Source organism: Misgurnus anguillicaudatus, chromosome 18, assembly GCF_027580225.2.
Source record: "Misgurnus anguillicaudatus chromosome 18, ASM2758022v2, whole genome shotgun sequence".
Taxonomy (NCBI): Eukaryota; Metazoa; Chordata; class Actinopteri; order Cypriniformes; family Cobitidae; genus Misgurnus; species Misgurnus anguillicaudatus.
The window spans coordinates 3,209,724-3,223,766 of NC_073354.2; the positions used below are offsets into that span (position 1 = coordinate 3,209,724).

Consider the following 14,043-nt stretch of genomic DNA (forward strand, 5'->3'; position numbering starts at 1 on the left):
ATGGCAATCTTACCCAACTTAAACACTGACGCATTCATTCGACACAACAGCGTTGTGGTGGATTTAGCGTGATGTGTAAGTTTTGATCAGGCTCTGAATCTGATCTCTTACAAAGTTCTTCACAAAAATGGAATTATCTCCGCTTTTAGCTGAAAATGTGAGAGGTGATAACTGATAAGAGAACAAATGAAGGTAGGATGAAACGTTTTTTTTTGTTGTTGGAAAGCGGATGGACTGTTCTTTCATTTGATATTTTATGTTTATTTAAAGAAGATAATTTTTCTGTAAGGTATTAAACTAAAACTGGGTGGCAACTTAAAAAAAAAACGCTGACGGGGAAAGAGTTCAGCATGCTTCCAAGCATATTTGATCATCACTTCAACAGTTGCACGATATAAATGTTAATGTATATTTTACATGAATGTTGATATATAAAAATAAACACTAAAGTCTTAAATCATATTTTCATTGTGTCTTTGCTGTGTCTGTGTTGGTTGAGAATTGCGCTTTGTTGCAGCCACACTTGATTCTGAGGAACTACTTTGTTTGGCGGAAGAGTAATATTTGTACTAATATAATTACAACTTATTTGTGTTTTATTTTGTGAAACCCTGCTATGCATATGATGTAACCGTTTTATAAACGCCATAAACCCCGCAAAGCAGTGGGTTACCAGTGCATTTTATAACAGCTTAATGCACTCCGCTTCGCGTCGTGCCTAACAACGCCCCTTAGCTGTTAGAAAATGCACTGGTAACAGGGCTGGACTGGTAATCTGGCATACCGGGCAAATGCCCGGTGGGCCGACGTCCTTGGGGGCCGGTGAATATAATATGATATATATATATTTTTTTTAATTGGCCAACGACCGGCCTCATAAAGCATGGACAGCGGCCCATTGGTTCATTTTCCATACTGACAATGGGCTGGCCCAATCATCTCTTAACAAGCTCCACCCCTCCCCTTCTGTTTCTTGTGTCAGATGGAAACAGAGAGCGATGATCTGACACACACAAAAAAACAGAGCGAGTATCATACAGACGTATCATACATCTCGCACTATTTTTGTCTGACCAGCCCCATAACACTCGTTCATTGCGCAACGCAGCCCGTTGCTTTCTTTCTTTGTTTTAATGTAATTCATTAATGGCGCTAAAAGGCGCGGTGGCAATGTACTGCATTTTCCAAAAAGTTAGCGTAAGATGTTTTTTTTTTCGGACAGACCGGCCCAGGAGACACCTAATCAGCAGCCCATTGGTTCTTTTTGATTTGACATTTGGCTAGCCCAATAACAACTTTTAGGGCATTTTATGAAGCATGCAGCGTCAGTGTGCGTCTGTCAAAATAAGAGACGAGAAGCGAGTTGACGTGCGGTAAGCAGAACTGCTTTTAAAACACTGTTGTTAGATATCCTCTTAATACAACACAGTCAAAAACACAAATGATAGATCAATGGCTGTTTGCAACATGACAGTGATTACACTGTGGGCAGAATTATTACATCAAACTTTTGATCACAGTTTTTATCAAACATTATATTTTAGTTAATTGCAAACCAAATAAATTTTAATAACTACCATTAATTTTGTAAATAAAGCATTTATAAGTAATACATTATTGTTAATGATGGCTGACTGGAGAAAAAAGCACCTTATATTCAATGGTGCAGAATTATTAGGCACATTTTCTTTTAAATTTAAAATGGGCCAAAAATGTTTAACACACACTGGACATTCATTATTTATGTCCATAAGAAAGATGCCATGCATGGAAATTGCAAAATTGAGGTATGACCATTATACAAGAAATCCTGATTCGGGCAGCAAGGGCATAAAATAGGATGAAAGGAAAATATATATACAAAATTAATGTTGGTTATTAAAATTACTTTGGTTTGGAATTGGTAAAAGGTGTTCAGAAAAAAAAGTGATCAAAATTTTCTGCACACACTGTAATGGGGCTTGTGGCTTGTCATTGTAACATTTATCTTGTCTCAGTGTTATTATAAGGTGCACAACATTGTGCACACACTGGCTTATACTATTATTTTTAAAACCTGCAAAGCCTTTTACAGCGCTTACATTTTTGTAAGGTCACGTGTCAGCTCTTATACTTTTCTACTTAATCATTATATGGATTTATAGTCAAGGTTGCACAAAGATTTGTGATCCTATGTAGTGGGCCGGTCTGGGCCAAAATGCCAGGGCCAATTTTTTGTCCCAGTCCAGCCCTGACTGGTAACCCACTGCTTTGCGGGGTTTATTGCTTTATTAAAGTTGTCCTACGACAAGAACGGGTATTGCGTATTGATTTTAAGACAACTTTTAGAAAAGGTTTTGATCCACTTCAGTTGTTGACTAGTGTATATTATCAACTTCAAAAATATACTTTTTAAAATTAACTTGTATTTAGCATAATATTTAAAGTATAGGGTAATATGCCACAAATGTAACATTTTATGAAACAACTAACGAATCTATAGAAAAATACATTTTTGCCATATGGGATATAAAATTTGAATTTTTTTGCTTCCCCTTGAAATACATTTTGTAATATATTTAGTTTTAACCTTCATATCAACATATGAAGAGTTTGCTTCCAAAACGCGATAAACGGCATTTTTGAAAAAAAATAGTTACTGCCAAAATCAGTATTATATCAGGTCAGTATTTAAAAGTAAATAATTAATTTTACGCAAAATCCAATATCCTCTGTGCCATTCTGTCATCTTTTCTCCCTTTTTTCCCAAAATGCGATAAACGCCACTCCTCCTTTTCTACAGAACGCAATAAATCCATTCCAGAAATTACAGCCCACCGTTCACACAATGTAAACAAACAATGGTGGTGCGTTGAGTACACGGAATCTTAGTTTTCCTCATCTACTTTGTACTTCGTGATCAACAAACAAAACAAAATAATACTTTAATAGCATTGAAAAATCTGTGATGGTTTTCTGTGACGGGAAAGATTGTCATCAACATCTAATAATTTACGCGAAGCACTCGGGAGACTGGTGCTTATCTCCCGACAGCATCAAGTTTCTCATGCTAACACATTGACCCCAGGGGATCTTATGAATAACTTTACATTATTTTACTCAAAGTCAATGAAAATCGAGCAGGACCAAAACATTTTACAGCTGATCGCTGTGAAAAATGCTAAGCAACGACGTCAAGTGCAATGACAGTGATCTTAATATGACAAAGTAAGTGTTTTGATTAATGCCATTAATGTTTATTTTTTATCAGTGTGTACAACTGTTTAAAGCAACACTATGTAGTTTTTCAACCTTTAAATAATGTCTCTAAAATTATTTCAGTGATAGAACAACTCTTAACTGGACAAATTGTACTGTTGCTGCAACCTGAGCAGCCTCCTAGCTGCTACAAGCACACTCTGAAAGTCGAGGTGGAGGGTAGAGCACCAGCCCCGCCCCTCCCCCTGCCTGCAGAAGAGTGTCTGATACCAGGCACTGTTGCACTTTTCAACCACATGGGGGAGCCGTAAGTCAATTTTACATGGAAACTACATAGTGTTGCTTTAACTAAATGAATATAAAATGGCAAAGATGAATGCACATTTGTACTTTGAATTAATAGATTTCTAGCATTTTGAAACAAAAACTGTCATGGATTTATTGCATTTTGTGGAAAAAATAATTCGTTTTGTAATAAATCTTTGAAAATCAAGTTATGGTTTTGAATTTTTTATGTTTTTATAACCTAAAGATGCTATGTGAAAGTTTGTAACAGAAAATACTGGTTTTCATCTTGTCACTTTCTTGGTATAGAAAACACGTTTTTACCCAAATTTGTCAAAATGGATTTATTGCGTTTTGGAACCAAACTCTTCATATATTTCCAAATTTAAAAAAAATCAATGGAGCATAATATTCTACAAAATGTATTTTAGCATATATTTATTAAAATATATTTTTGGCCAGTGAAATATATATTTTTTGCTGTATGGGAACAGAGTTTTACGGAGCCCCTAAGGGGACATGGAGCAAAAATTAAAGTTTAGTTTCACGTGCGCACATAAAACTATTGTGTGTGCGCGTGAAACTTTTGCGTGTAAAAGATTAGTTTTGCTTGCTCACGTGAAACTATCGCGTGCGCTTGTGAACATGATAGATTCACGTGATTTACGCAAAACTAATCTTTGAAAAGAATTCTGCACATGAAGGTTTCGCGTGAGTACATGAAAGTTTCATGTGAGCACATGAAACTAAACTTTAGAATTTTTTACCACAATGTCACCTTAGGGGCTTGGTAGAGTTTTAGTACAAATGCATACAGATATTATTATTAGTAAACCAACAGCACTGTTGAAATAATAATGAAAATAAAAGAGCAGAGAGAGAGAGAGAGAGAGGAGGGTACATCACTCACATTGCACATCTCTCGTACTATAGCCTTCTCTTTGTCACTCAGGTCTTCCTCACTTTCTTCTGGAAGCTTCTTGTCCATCTTATCATGGACCTCCAGAACCTGTTATTACATTGTTAAGAGCATTTAAAGAGTTCAGATGCAAAACCCTCTAAGTGCGTCTGACATGTTTTCTTGTAAATAAGCATTTTTATCAGACTCTTGACGGATTACCCATACTTTGCCATTATAGTGCATACAAATAATTTTATTGTTAAATATTCTCCTTGAAATTACTTTGTGCTATTATTCTTTCAAATGAAATCAACACTTATCCTGTTACCTAATGCAGCGACATTCATACATTTTATGTATAAATTAGGGCTGTCAAAATTAACGCGTTAACGCAAATTAATTTTAACGGCACTAATTTTATTAACGCGCGATTAATGCAACACGATCCATGCTGATTAGAGCATAAAAAACTTGAAAAGTGTTACATTTAGGTAAATTTAGAACAGATAAAAATGTGCGATTAATTTGCGATTAATCGCGAGTTAACTCATGAAATCATGCGATTAATCTAGATTAAATATTTTAATCTATTGACAGCCCTAGTATAAATTCTTTTTGGGGTCAGTTATATTTCAGAAGTAACTGCAATGACCTTCATGAAGCACAAAAACTAATCTTGTTGTACCAATAAAATAAAAAGATTAAATTGCTGATCCTATTTTTCCTCCAGCATTTAAAAGATTGCCAAGCAATTACATCAGAATAAATGAAGACACTAATCTAATGATAGTGGTCCGTGTGTGATTTATATACCTTCATGGCATGAACCACAGCCTCAGGTTTCTGTGCAGATGAGAGAAACCCTGTGGATGGTGAAGATTCGCTGGTTGGTAGTCTACCTGTGCCCTGCAGAACAGAATGTATGAGATGGTTAGCCATTAAAGTACAACTTAAATTGTGTGTCATTTTATGAGATTCAGCCTGTAAAAAACCTTTAAACTCTACATAAAATCATGTAAGGAACATTCTGTAAATATAACCTTGATATTAACTGAGTAAGGTCATATCAATGATTGAAAAAAATACTAAAATCAAACTTTGATGCTCTCAGCATTAGATTTTGAGACTTTGACCTGGATTTCATAGATAAGGTCACACATATAGGGTAATGTGACACAAATGAAACATTTTATAAAACAACTAACATAACAGCATAATGGTAAAAGGTACTTTAACACACAAAACACATATTAATGGTATAAAATTACTGTGAACACACAACATGTTGGCACTCCACCCACATCTGTCATTTATGGATCACTTAAAAACACAGTTCAACCCTATGGTTAAGATCTACCTTCACTGTCTAGTTAAATCTTTCCCAAGACAGCGTGGTTGACAGAAATGATCATAATTTAGGGCAGATTTCAACCAAGACAAATAAAACAACCCTTTGTGTAAATCGTGTCATGGCTCGTCGGTGTCCCACCAACATTTTGATCCACGTGACAACATAGATCTTTCCATTTAAATTGATTTAGTGCAAAATAATTTTCTCGAAATCTGTTCAGCATTCTGCAAAAAATATTTTGCGAGTTTGTAGCTTAAGTCGTAAAGTGAATAAAATTTAGGCTATGTAATGATCATTATGTGAAGAACCAGTGGGTACAACCAAAGTCATTTTAGGGAAGTTGCGCCTATGGTTGCAACGCCTCTTGGCAGTTATTTAAGTCATGCAAGACTAAAAAAAAATGTGCCGAGCGCATTCGATCAATAACATTACCTCATTTTTGACAGAAGTGGCATTTAGCGGTCAGATGTTCAAACCATTTCTGTTAACTAAATATTTTACGAAATATTTTGGGGTGCTCCATTATCACCCTTACCTATTCACAAACATACTTCACTCTAAAAATGGATGGGTTATTGGACAGAACATACTGCTGGGTTGAAATTGACCCAATGCTGGGTTATTAACCTATGGTTGCATAACAACAACCTAACATGGCAAGTACCTTGCACGACTCTGTACAGAGCCCCTACCCTAGAGAATCAACAGTCTTTTTCAATTAATGATTACTTCTTTTATCTGCAAGGTGAGACTTATTGCCAGAGCGACCATATTGAGAGTTGCATTGTCCACTATTATAGAAGTACTACATCTTGTTCATCCAATATCTTTGGTACCACTGCCCTCCAAAACTTAACAGCACCCTTATCAATCATCATTACAGTTCCAACCTTAAGCTAAATTATGAAAGGACACATGATCTCTGCAAAAGTGTGTCTGCGCGTTTCTGTGTAAAATTAAAGAAGAGAAAAAACCCAGCCAAACCACTGAAACAAGGTAGTTGGTTTATAGCTGGCCTTTAGTGGGTCCAGTTTGGTTGAGGTGGTTGACCACTCTACACTGGTTATAAAACACACACTAATGCATCATAACTTTAATTATCTGTCTTAACTCAGCAGGGTTGAGCTCAAGAGATATGAGGTTCATTCATAATGAAAACTACATCCCCTTAAACATTCATCTTACATTAAATACAACAGCACAGACAGCTGCGAAGGACAAAAAGTGCCTCGGATCATTTAATCATTCATGCTTCAAGAAAAGAGCCGGATATGATCCGCATACATTAACTCCAATGAGGCCTCGAAATATCCCATTAGAAAACGAAGACAGACGGCTGTGTCATGTTGTGTGCGGAGTTAAGGACGAAATCGGAAGACTGTGGTGTCTGATACGCTGTGCTTTACAATCAAAACCACTGGAAAATAATCCTGAGGCGGTTGCCATGGAAACCAGAAAACTATTTTTAAATGACTGAATAAATACAAAATGTATTTAGACTAAAATGAGCTCACTTAAGAGGATTCAAGACAAAATCATCCCTAAAAGAACGAGTCAGGCCGAAGCTAGATTGCATTGCAGTACAGAGTAAAGTCAGTATGTAAGTAGGTAGAAATTCACTATTGGAAGGCATAAAATTTAGTCAAAATGCATTTACTGCTTAAATGATTGGCTCAAACACTAATGCTCAATACTGTGTGTATTTGCAAAGCTGGCAGCATCCAAGTTGTGATCTACTCTTAGATAAAAAGGTACAAGTAGGTAGAAAAGTTGTCACTGAATGTTGTCAAAAAATACACTTTTGTACTTAAAAGGTGCACATGGGAACTATCACTTTAAAGATTTTCAAAAGGTTTACAGGCAGGAATACATGAATATACAGTACAGTACAATACGGCGTGACTTCATGTGTGCTGCCTGAAGGCTACACAATCAAAGACCGATTTGCTTTACCTTTCAATTTTTGCATTTCTTTTAGCATATAGATCTGCTAATTTTTCAGGAAGCCACAACGTTTTTAAAGATATGTAAAATACTTTCAGTACAAAAAGGAAAGCCCTCCGGCAGTATACAAAAGATGAAAGATCAAATCTAGGAAGAAACAGGTTTTTCCTCATGGTTGCTAAATAGTGACAAAACTGCTGAAACTGAACTTTTTTGAATTCATCTCTTGAATTAATCTCTCATTATTGTAACAATTGGCCCTACATAATAAACATAATATATATGTACATATAAATAAACTTTACATTAAGGTTCTTTACAGTAGAAAACAATTCTTTATTTGTTAACCTTAATTAACATTAACATTATAAATACTTGTATGATGTAGACACAGTAGTGGGACGTGCATGTAGTAGGGTGTTCAGTGTACATTTAAGGACTATGAATGGAACCAAAAGTCAATAAAACATTATGATAAAACTGATTTTTTTGTCTCACAGAAGATCACTTACATTAAGCAAAGCTTCCTGACGCTGTGGGAGAGATGACAGCTGTGATTCTGAATGGAAGAGGGTCATGTTCTTCCTTAAAGCTCTCAGGTCACCTGGAGCACACTGTATGATGACACACAAAAACAAATGTGAGACATAATAACACATATTAGAATATTTTCTCAATGAAAAAGAGAAGTCACAGGAAAAGCAGCAGAAAGAAGATTGATGTGTAGTTTATAAGCCACTGAAGATAGAGACAGTACAAGCAGTGGACAGACCACTTTGCTGATTAAACTGATTAAATGAATATTCCACTTTTATTTTTCTGATAATTTACTAAACAATCCCAACCAAGACATAAGGGTCTAATCTTCTGTATTACGTAATCACGTTGAAAAGTCACGCATGACGTATGCAAAACTACAGCTCCAGTGTTTACAAGTGTGGAGAAAGAGGAGCGTTCAGATGTTGTTGTATGTGGAATGATACTAATTAATGTCTTTGTTTCAGTTTATTGTTTAAAATGGTCCACAAGTGTGTGTTTCAAGTGGTGCGTCACATGTCTACAGGGTTCCCACACCTTAGTTAACTTCAAATTCAAGGACTTTTCAAGGACTTTCCAGGTTCAATACCCTCAAATTCAAGGACTTAATGTAGGGACACATTTTAAGTGAGAGCAAGGTTACATCGTGTTACCTTTTAAGATACATTGTTACAGTTCCCTTTCGAGGGAACTCGCGCTGCGTCACTGCGGTGACACTTTGGGGACGCCTCCAGGGGTAAGTGCGTCTGAATGTGTATATCAAATTCAACCAATGGTGAGGCTTAACGACAAAGACAGGGTGACGTGGGAGCCAGGAAGTATATCACTATCTGAAATATTACCAAAGACGGCGTTACAGGGACGCAGGAAGTATGGCAAGGAGACGCAGCATCTTGTTCCCTTCTCATGGAACAACAGTTACATACGTAACCCGAGATGTTTTCATGTGTCAAACACAACTATGCAAAAAAGCATTTTGGTATGAATTAACATTCGCATACAGAAGATATAAGCATTTAAAGTGAACAGTTTAGCACGTGTGCTTACAAGGGTAGAATTTTTATGATATTATCCTACACTACACATTAAATAATATGGATTTTTCTTGCATAAAATAGATTCAAGCACTTTCAGTGACCTGTATCTATGTATTTATATTTTCAAAAACTTCCCAGGGCCTTGAATTATTTCCCCCAGATTCACAAACTTTCAAGGATTTCAAGGACCCGTGGGAACCCTGTGGCTAGTGCAAGACATGAAGTTTTGGTTTAAAGGTCACGTTCTTCCTGATACCATTTTTTAAACTTTAGTTAGTGTGTAATGTTGCTGTTAGTGCATAAATAATACCTTTAAAATGATAAAGTTCAAAGTTCACTTCCAGGCGATATATTTTCATTAACAGAATTCCCCTTTCAAAGCCTACAGTGAACAGCCGGTTTGGACTACAGTCCTCTACTTCCTGCTTTAATGAGGTCACTAGAACAGTTTTTGACTAAACTCCGCCCAGAGAAATACATCAGTCGCCAGCTAAGCTAAGCTGCTGCCATTCTCCTCGAACGTTTCCTGGCCAGGATTTCGGGTCCGTCTTCCGGAAGTTGACCGCATACGTCATAGAGGACTATTATTATTATTACAGAAAAGCAACGTTACATTTTAAGGTAAGAATAAAACTATGATTGTATGTCTTATGTATTTGTTACTGAATGGCGTCAACAAATACAACTTCCGGAAGACGCACCAAACAAACTACACAATCAGAACTCGTTATGTATTTCTGAAGGAGGGACAAGGACCGTTTTTAGGACAGTGATATTGTGCACTGTAAACACAATCATATCTTCAAATAAAAAAACAGGAAGAACAGGACCTTTAAAAGTATATTTACATTTACATTTAGGCATTTAGCAGACTCTTTTGTCCAAAGCGACTTACAAAGATTAGGAAACAATAAAAGCGATGTGTCATAGGGAGGCAATAGTACAAAAATACCTGTATGAGAGAAAAGAAAAGGTTAGTTTAGGTATTGAAGATACAACTTCTCCCTCGTGACTCTTCTTGGTTTAGAGAGAACTAGAATAATGTGGCAGTGTGCACTATTAAACCCATTCATTTCAAAGAACATTTATGTCATGTATTTTTGGAAGAGATGGGTTTTTGTTTTTTGAAAGTTTTTAAGTACCTTTTTTTGGTAAAAATGTAGATTCACTAGATAAGACACTTATGTCGCGGTTGGGATCGTTTAGTGCCCTTTAATCTGCATTGAAACTTAAGATCCACTAAAGTCCACTATAATGTTTTCCTCAAAAAACTTGAAAAACATAAACATCTTGGATTACATGGTAGTGAGTAAATTATCGATTTTTAATGAAAGTGGAGTAATCTTTTAAAGCTAACTAACGGTACTAGTATCTGGTCTGCCAACCTGCTCTTGATATCTCAGACTTCTGACCATTTAATTGCCCAAATGCGGCATTCTTACGTAATGCTAGCACAAACTCTAACACAGCTTTATCCTTTATGTATTTTTGTCTAACAAGGGTAAGCTTACATTTCTTCATGCTGCTATAATTGAGACACCCACAGGCTCCAGCTGGCATCATCTCTAATCACCACTGATGCTTATTTGGCATTTTCAATGTCTTGCTCTCATGTCCTCTAAAACACATGATCTGCTGAAGAAAGGATCTATAAATAACTCTCTTAGGAGAAGTTTGTGCTTTGGGTAGCTGTGAGGAAGATGTGAACTTCACTTTAAGCCTCCAACGTAAACAATACTGTATTACCCAACAGCTATCCATGGTACACTGTCAGAAAAAATAAATTGTCCCTAATTGGGGCAGTACCGCTTAAAAAGGTCAATATACCATTTAGGTGCAGATATACATTTGGTACAAATAGTGTATGTATCTCTGAGGTACCAATATAAAATCTTTAGGTTGCAAAGGTGTACTTTTTAAAAGAGTACTGCCCCAGTGACAGCTAGGGACCATTTTTTTCCCTATATTGAGTACATGGTACAAACAAGATTTGATTGCACCCATTTGCCAAATACAGTAGGGTCCAAAATTCCACTACACTGTAAAACTGGAATTTAACTATCTGGAACGTGTTAGACAGAATTGGAACACTCGCTGATGTCATAACTTTACACAGGTGCTCTCACCGGTTGCACAGGTGTGGTTCTTTACATTAGCTATGGATACGTTACACTAATATTTTCTTGTTCTGATAATGTTCGACGACCATAAAGTGAGCACATTATGTTTTAACAAGAATTAAACGTGAGCCAACATGCTGTACAAAGGATTTTGCCTCAGGGACATCACTACCGTTACCATACGTGTCTTCATTTGATCAGTTTTGAAACGAAAACAAATCTCCACACTGTGATAGATGGAAAAGCACGATCCTCAGAGGGTTTTCCATAAATCATCTATCAGCCCAACACTGCAGGACATTCATCCTCTCGTCATTCCAGAGTTATTACTGTCCGCTGAGAAGTCACCACATTGCAGTTTGCATTGCATTTCTCTTCCAACAATGCTGACAAAGATGAATTTTGTGGTGCAAGGACGTGACCCACTGAGATTGTAAATCAATGTGGGACCATAAACTGTGCTTGTGGACAGTAAATATTTGAATGTTTAAGTGTTGAACAATTTTACACCTGTACAGTCTTAACCGCATGGTGTTCCCTGTGGGTGTTACACTGAAATCCTAGTCGATTAAACCATCAGAACGTTTTCAGGTTATCCTACACATATGTTGCACAAGTTTTTGGTTAGTTTAAGCAATAAATACTGTGAACATTATACAGCCCTAAGGATTTGCATGTTTAATTACTCATTTACAGAAACATTTTTACAATCATGCCAAGCCCTATATTTTTTTTATTTAATATTTCCTTTATGTATGACAAAATGGGTTGCTTATCATGTTGACCTTAAAGTGACAGTTCACCCAAAAATTACAATTCTGTCATCATTTATTCACTCTCACATTGTTACAAACCTGTATAAACTTTTTATTCTGTTGAACACAAAGGAAGATACCCCGAGGAATATTTTGCAACCAAACCGATCAGAAGCCCCATTGACTGCCTATACTATAGGTACTATAGATGTCAATGGGGCTTCTGATTGGTTTCGTTACAAACATTCTTCAAAATATCTTCCTTCGTGTTCATCAGAACAAATACATTTATACAGGTTTGTACCAACATCTGGTATCTGGTTATATTTAGGATAAACTGACATGCACTATGGGAGTGTCAAACTGAATGGAAGAATGTTTATTTTCCTGTCAGAATGAATTTCGCCTCAGCTGTTGGAATGCTGTCTGTCTGGGACTCGGATGACTGCATTGTTCCTCTAACAACATCAGCACAATGAAGTAATAAGTCAAAAATCTGAATATTAGGGCACTTATTACGCCCATTTTAATGCAAGTCTCAGGTGTGGCCAGAATGTGTCTGTGACATTTCAGCTCATAATACCACACTGATCATGTATTATAGCATGTCCACAATGCACAAAACAGGTTGGGTGGGAACAAAAAAGCGCTGTTTTCATGCCTGTACCTTTAAATGCAAATGAGTTACATCTCCTCATCATCTCCTTACCAAAAGAGACAGTGAGTGTTTCCAGTTAAAATAGATCTGACTGCTGTGAATACAGTCGGAGATAATAGTATCTATCTAACTATTGAGATAAGGTGGACAGCAGACAACTCACTAAGGGTGGAAACTATGGTAATGCAGGACTGTCATTCAGTGGCCATGGGCGGGGCTTTATCAGTGTGACGTCACATTATCAAGAGAATCAAAACGGTATGTCTAAGACTGAAGAGATTAAAAAATAAGGAGTGGGTGAATTTGTTCCATTTTAAGGGTGGTTGTGCACACACTGCAAATGCACATTTATGTCCAAACCTTGTAAAAGTGGATTTTGCAAAATAGGTGATCCTTTAATGCCAGTGTTCAGGTTACAAAACACAACAGACTGGTACATTTTTCATTGTTCGTTTTGATTTGAGATTTGATTGGCTTCTTTGATAATATTTTATCATATTTACCATTTTCCATGATGATTAGTTGCCCAACAGCTGACCAGTCAATTATTAAACTCAACTAGTTTCAAATACTGTATGTTACTAACACAGCTTTACAGTTAATGACTTTATCGATACATGCAGCATTTACCATAGAGCAGAATACACTTATCTGAGATGTTGTATTTCCAAAATGTACCCCCTTGTAGCCCACTGCTATAGCCATCCATGCACAATCTGAATTATTTTCCTGTCCGACAACCCACACTCATTAATTGATGACTGACCATTAACATGAACGATAATGTTAAATTAATATTTAAAATAGGCCGATTTAAATACTTTGGAAAAGCTATGGTTACGTCTGGTGTCTAGAGTTTACAACCCTTGAAACTTTTGTAAATGTTGCAGACCCTGTTTGCTGTGTTGTGTAGACTGTTGTAAATGAAAGCATGGCTGCCCACATTTACTCCCTGATTGGTTTATCTGGATCATTGCTTATCCTTTCCTGATTCGTCAAGCCCCTATCATATGACATTACATTATCGAAACATGACAACGGCCAGCTGCAACAATCGTGTATACAATAACATGGAGGCGAAACTGCAGGCTTTTCAGTGTTTCAGCTATTCAGACTCAAAACAAGCGCATAAGTACAACGGTAAACGATCACTATTTCACTTACTGTACATAGCATATAGCTAAGAAAATGCCACTTGTCACTTAACGTAAATAGAATATATCATTATATAATGCTGTATAGCATTTTGTTAAGACT

The 14,043-nt window shown here is 36.5% G+C and overlaps 1 protein-coding gene across 2 annotated transcripts in view; it reads right to left on the reverse strand.

Moving 5' to 3' along the window:
- The window catches only part of ccdc85cb (coiled-coil domain containing 85C, b), a 55,143-nt gene that overhangs the window by 3,747 nt on the left and 37,353 nt on the right, over nucleotides 1-14,043 (reverse strand). For both annotated transcript variants that reach the window (XM_073855564.1, XM_073855563.1), the window contains 3 exons: nucleotides 8,192-8,293; nucleotides 5,198-5,290; nucleotides 4,394-4,492 (listed from right to left, as the gene is read on the reverse strand). In XM_073855564.1, coding sequence (XP_073711665.1) covers nucleotides 4,394-4,492; nucleotides 5,198-5,290; nucleotides 8,192-8,293 — 294 coding nt within the window. The remainder of the gene's footprint in view (nucleotides 1-4,393; nucleotides 4,493-5,197; nucleotides 5,291-8,191; nucleotides 8,294-14,043) is intronic.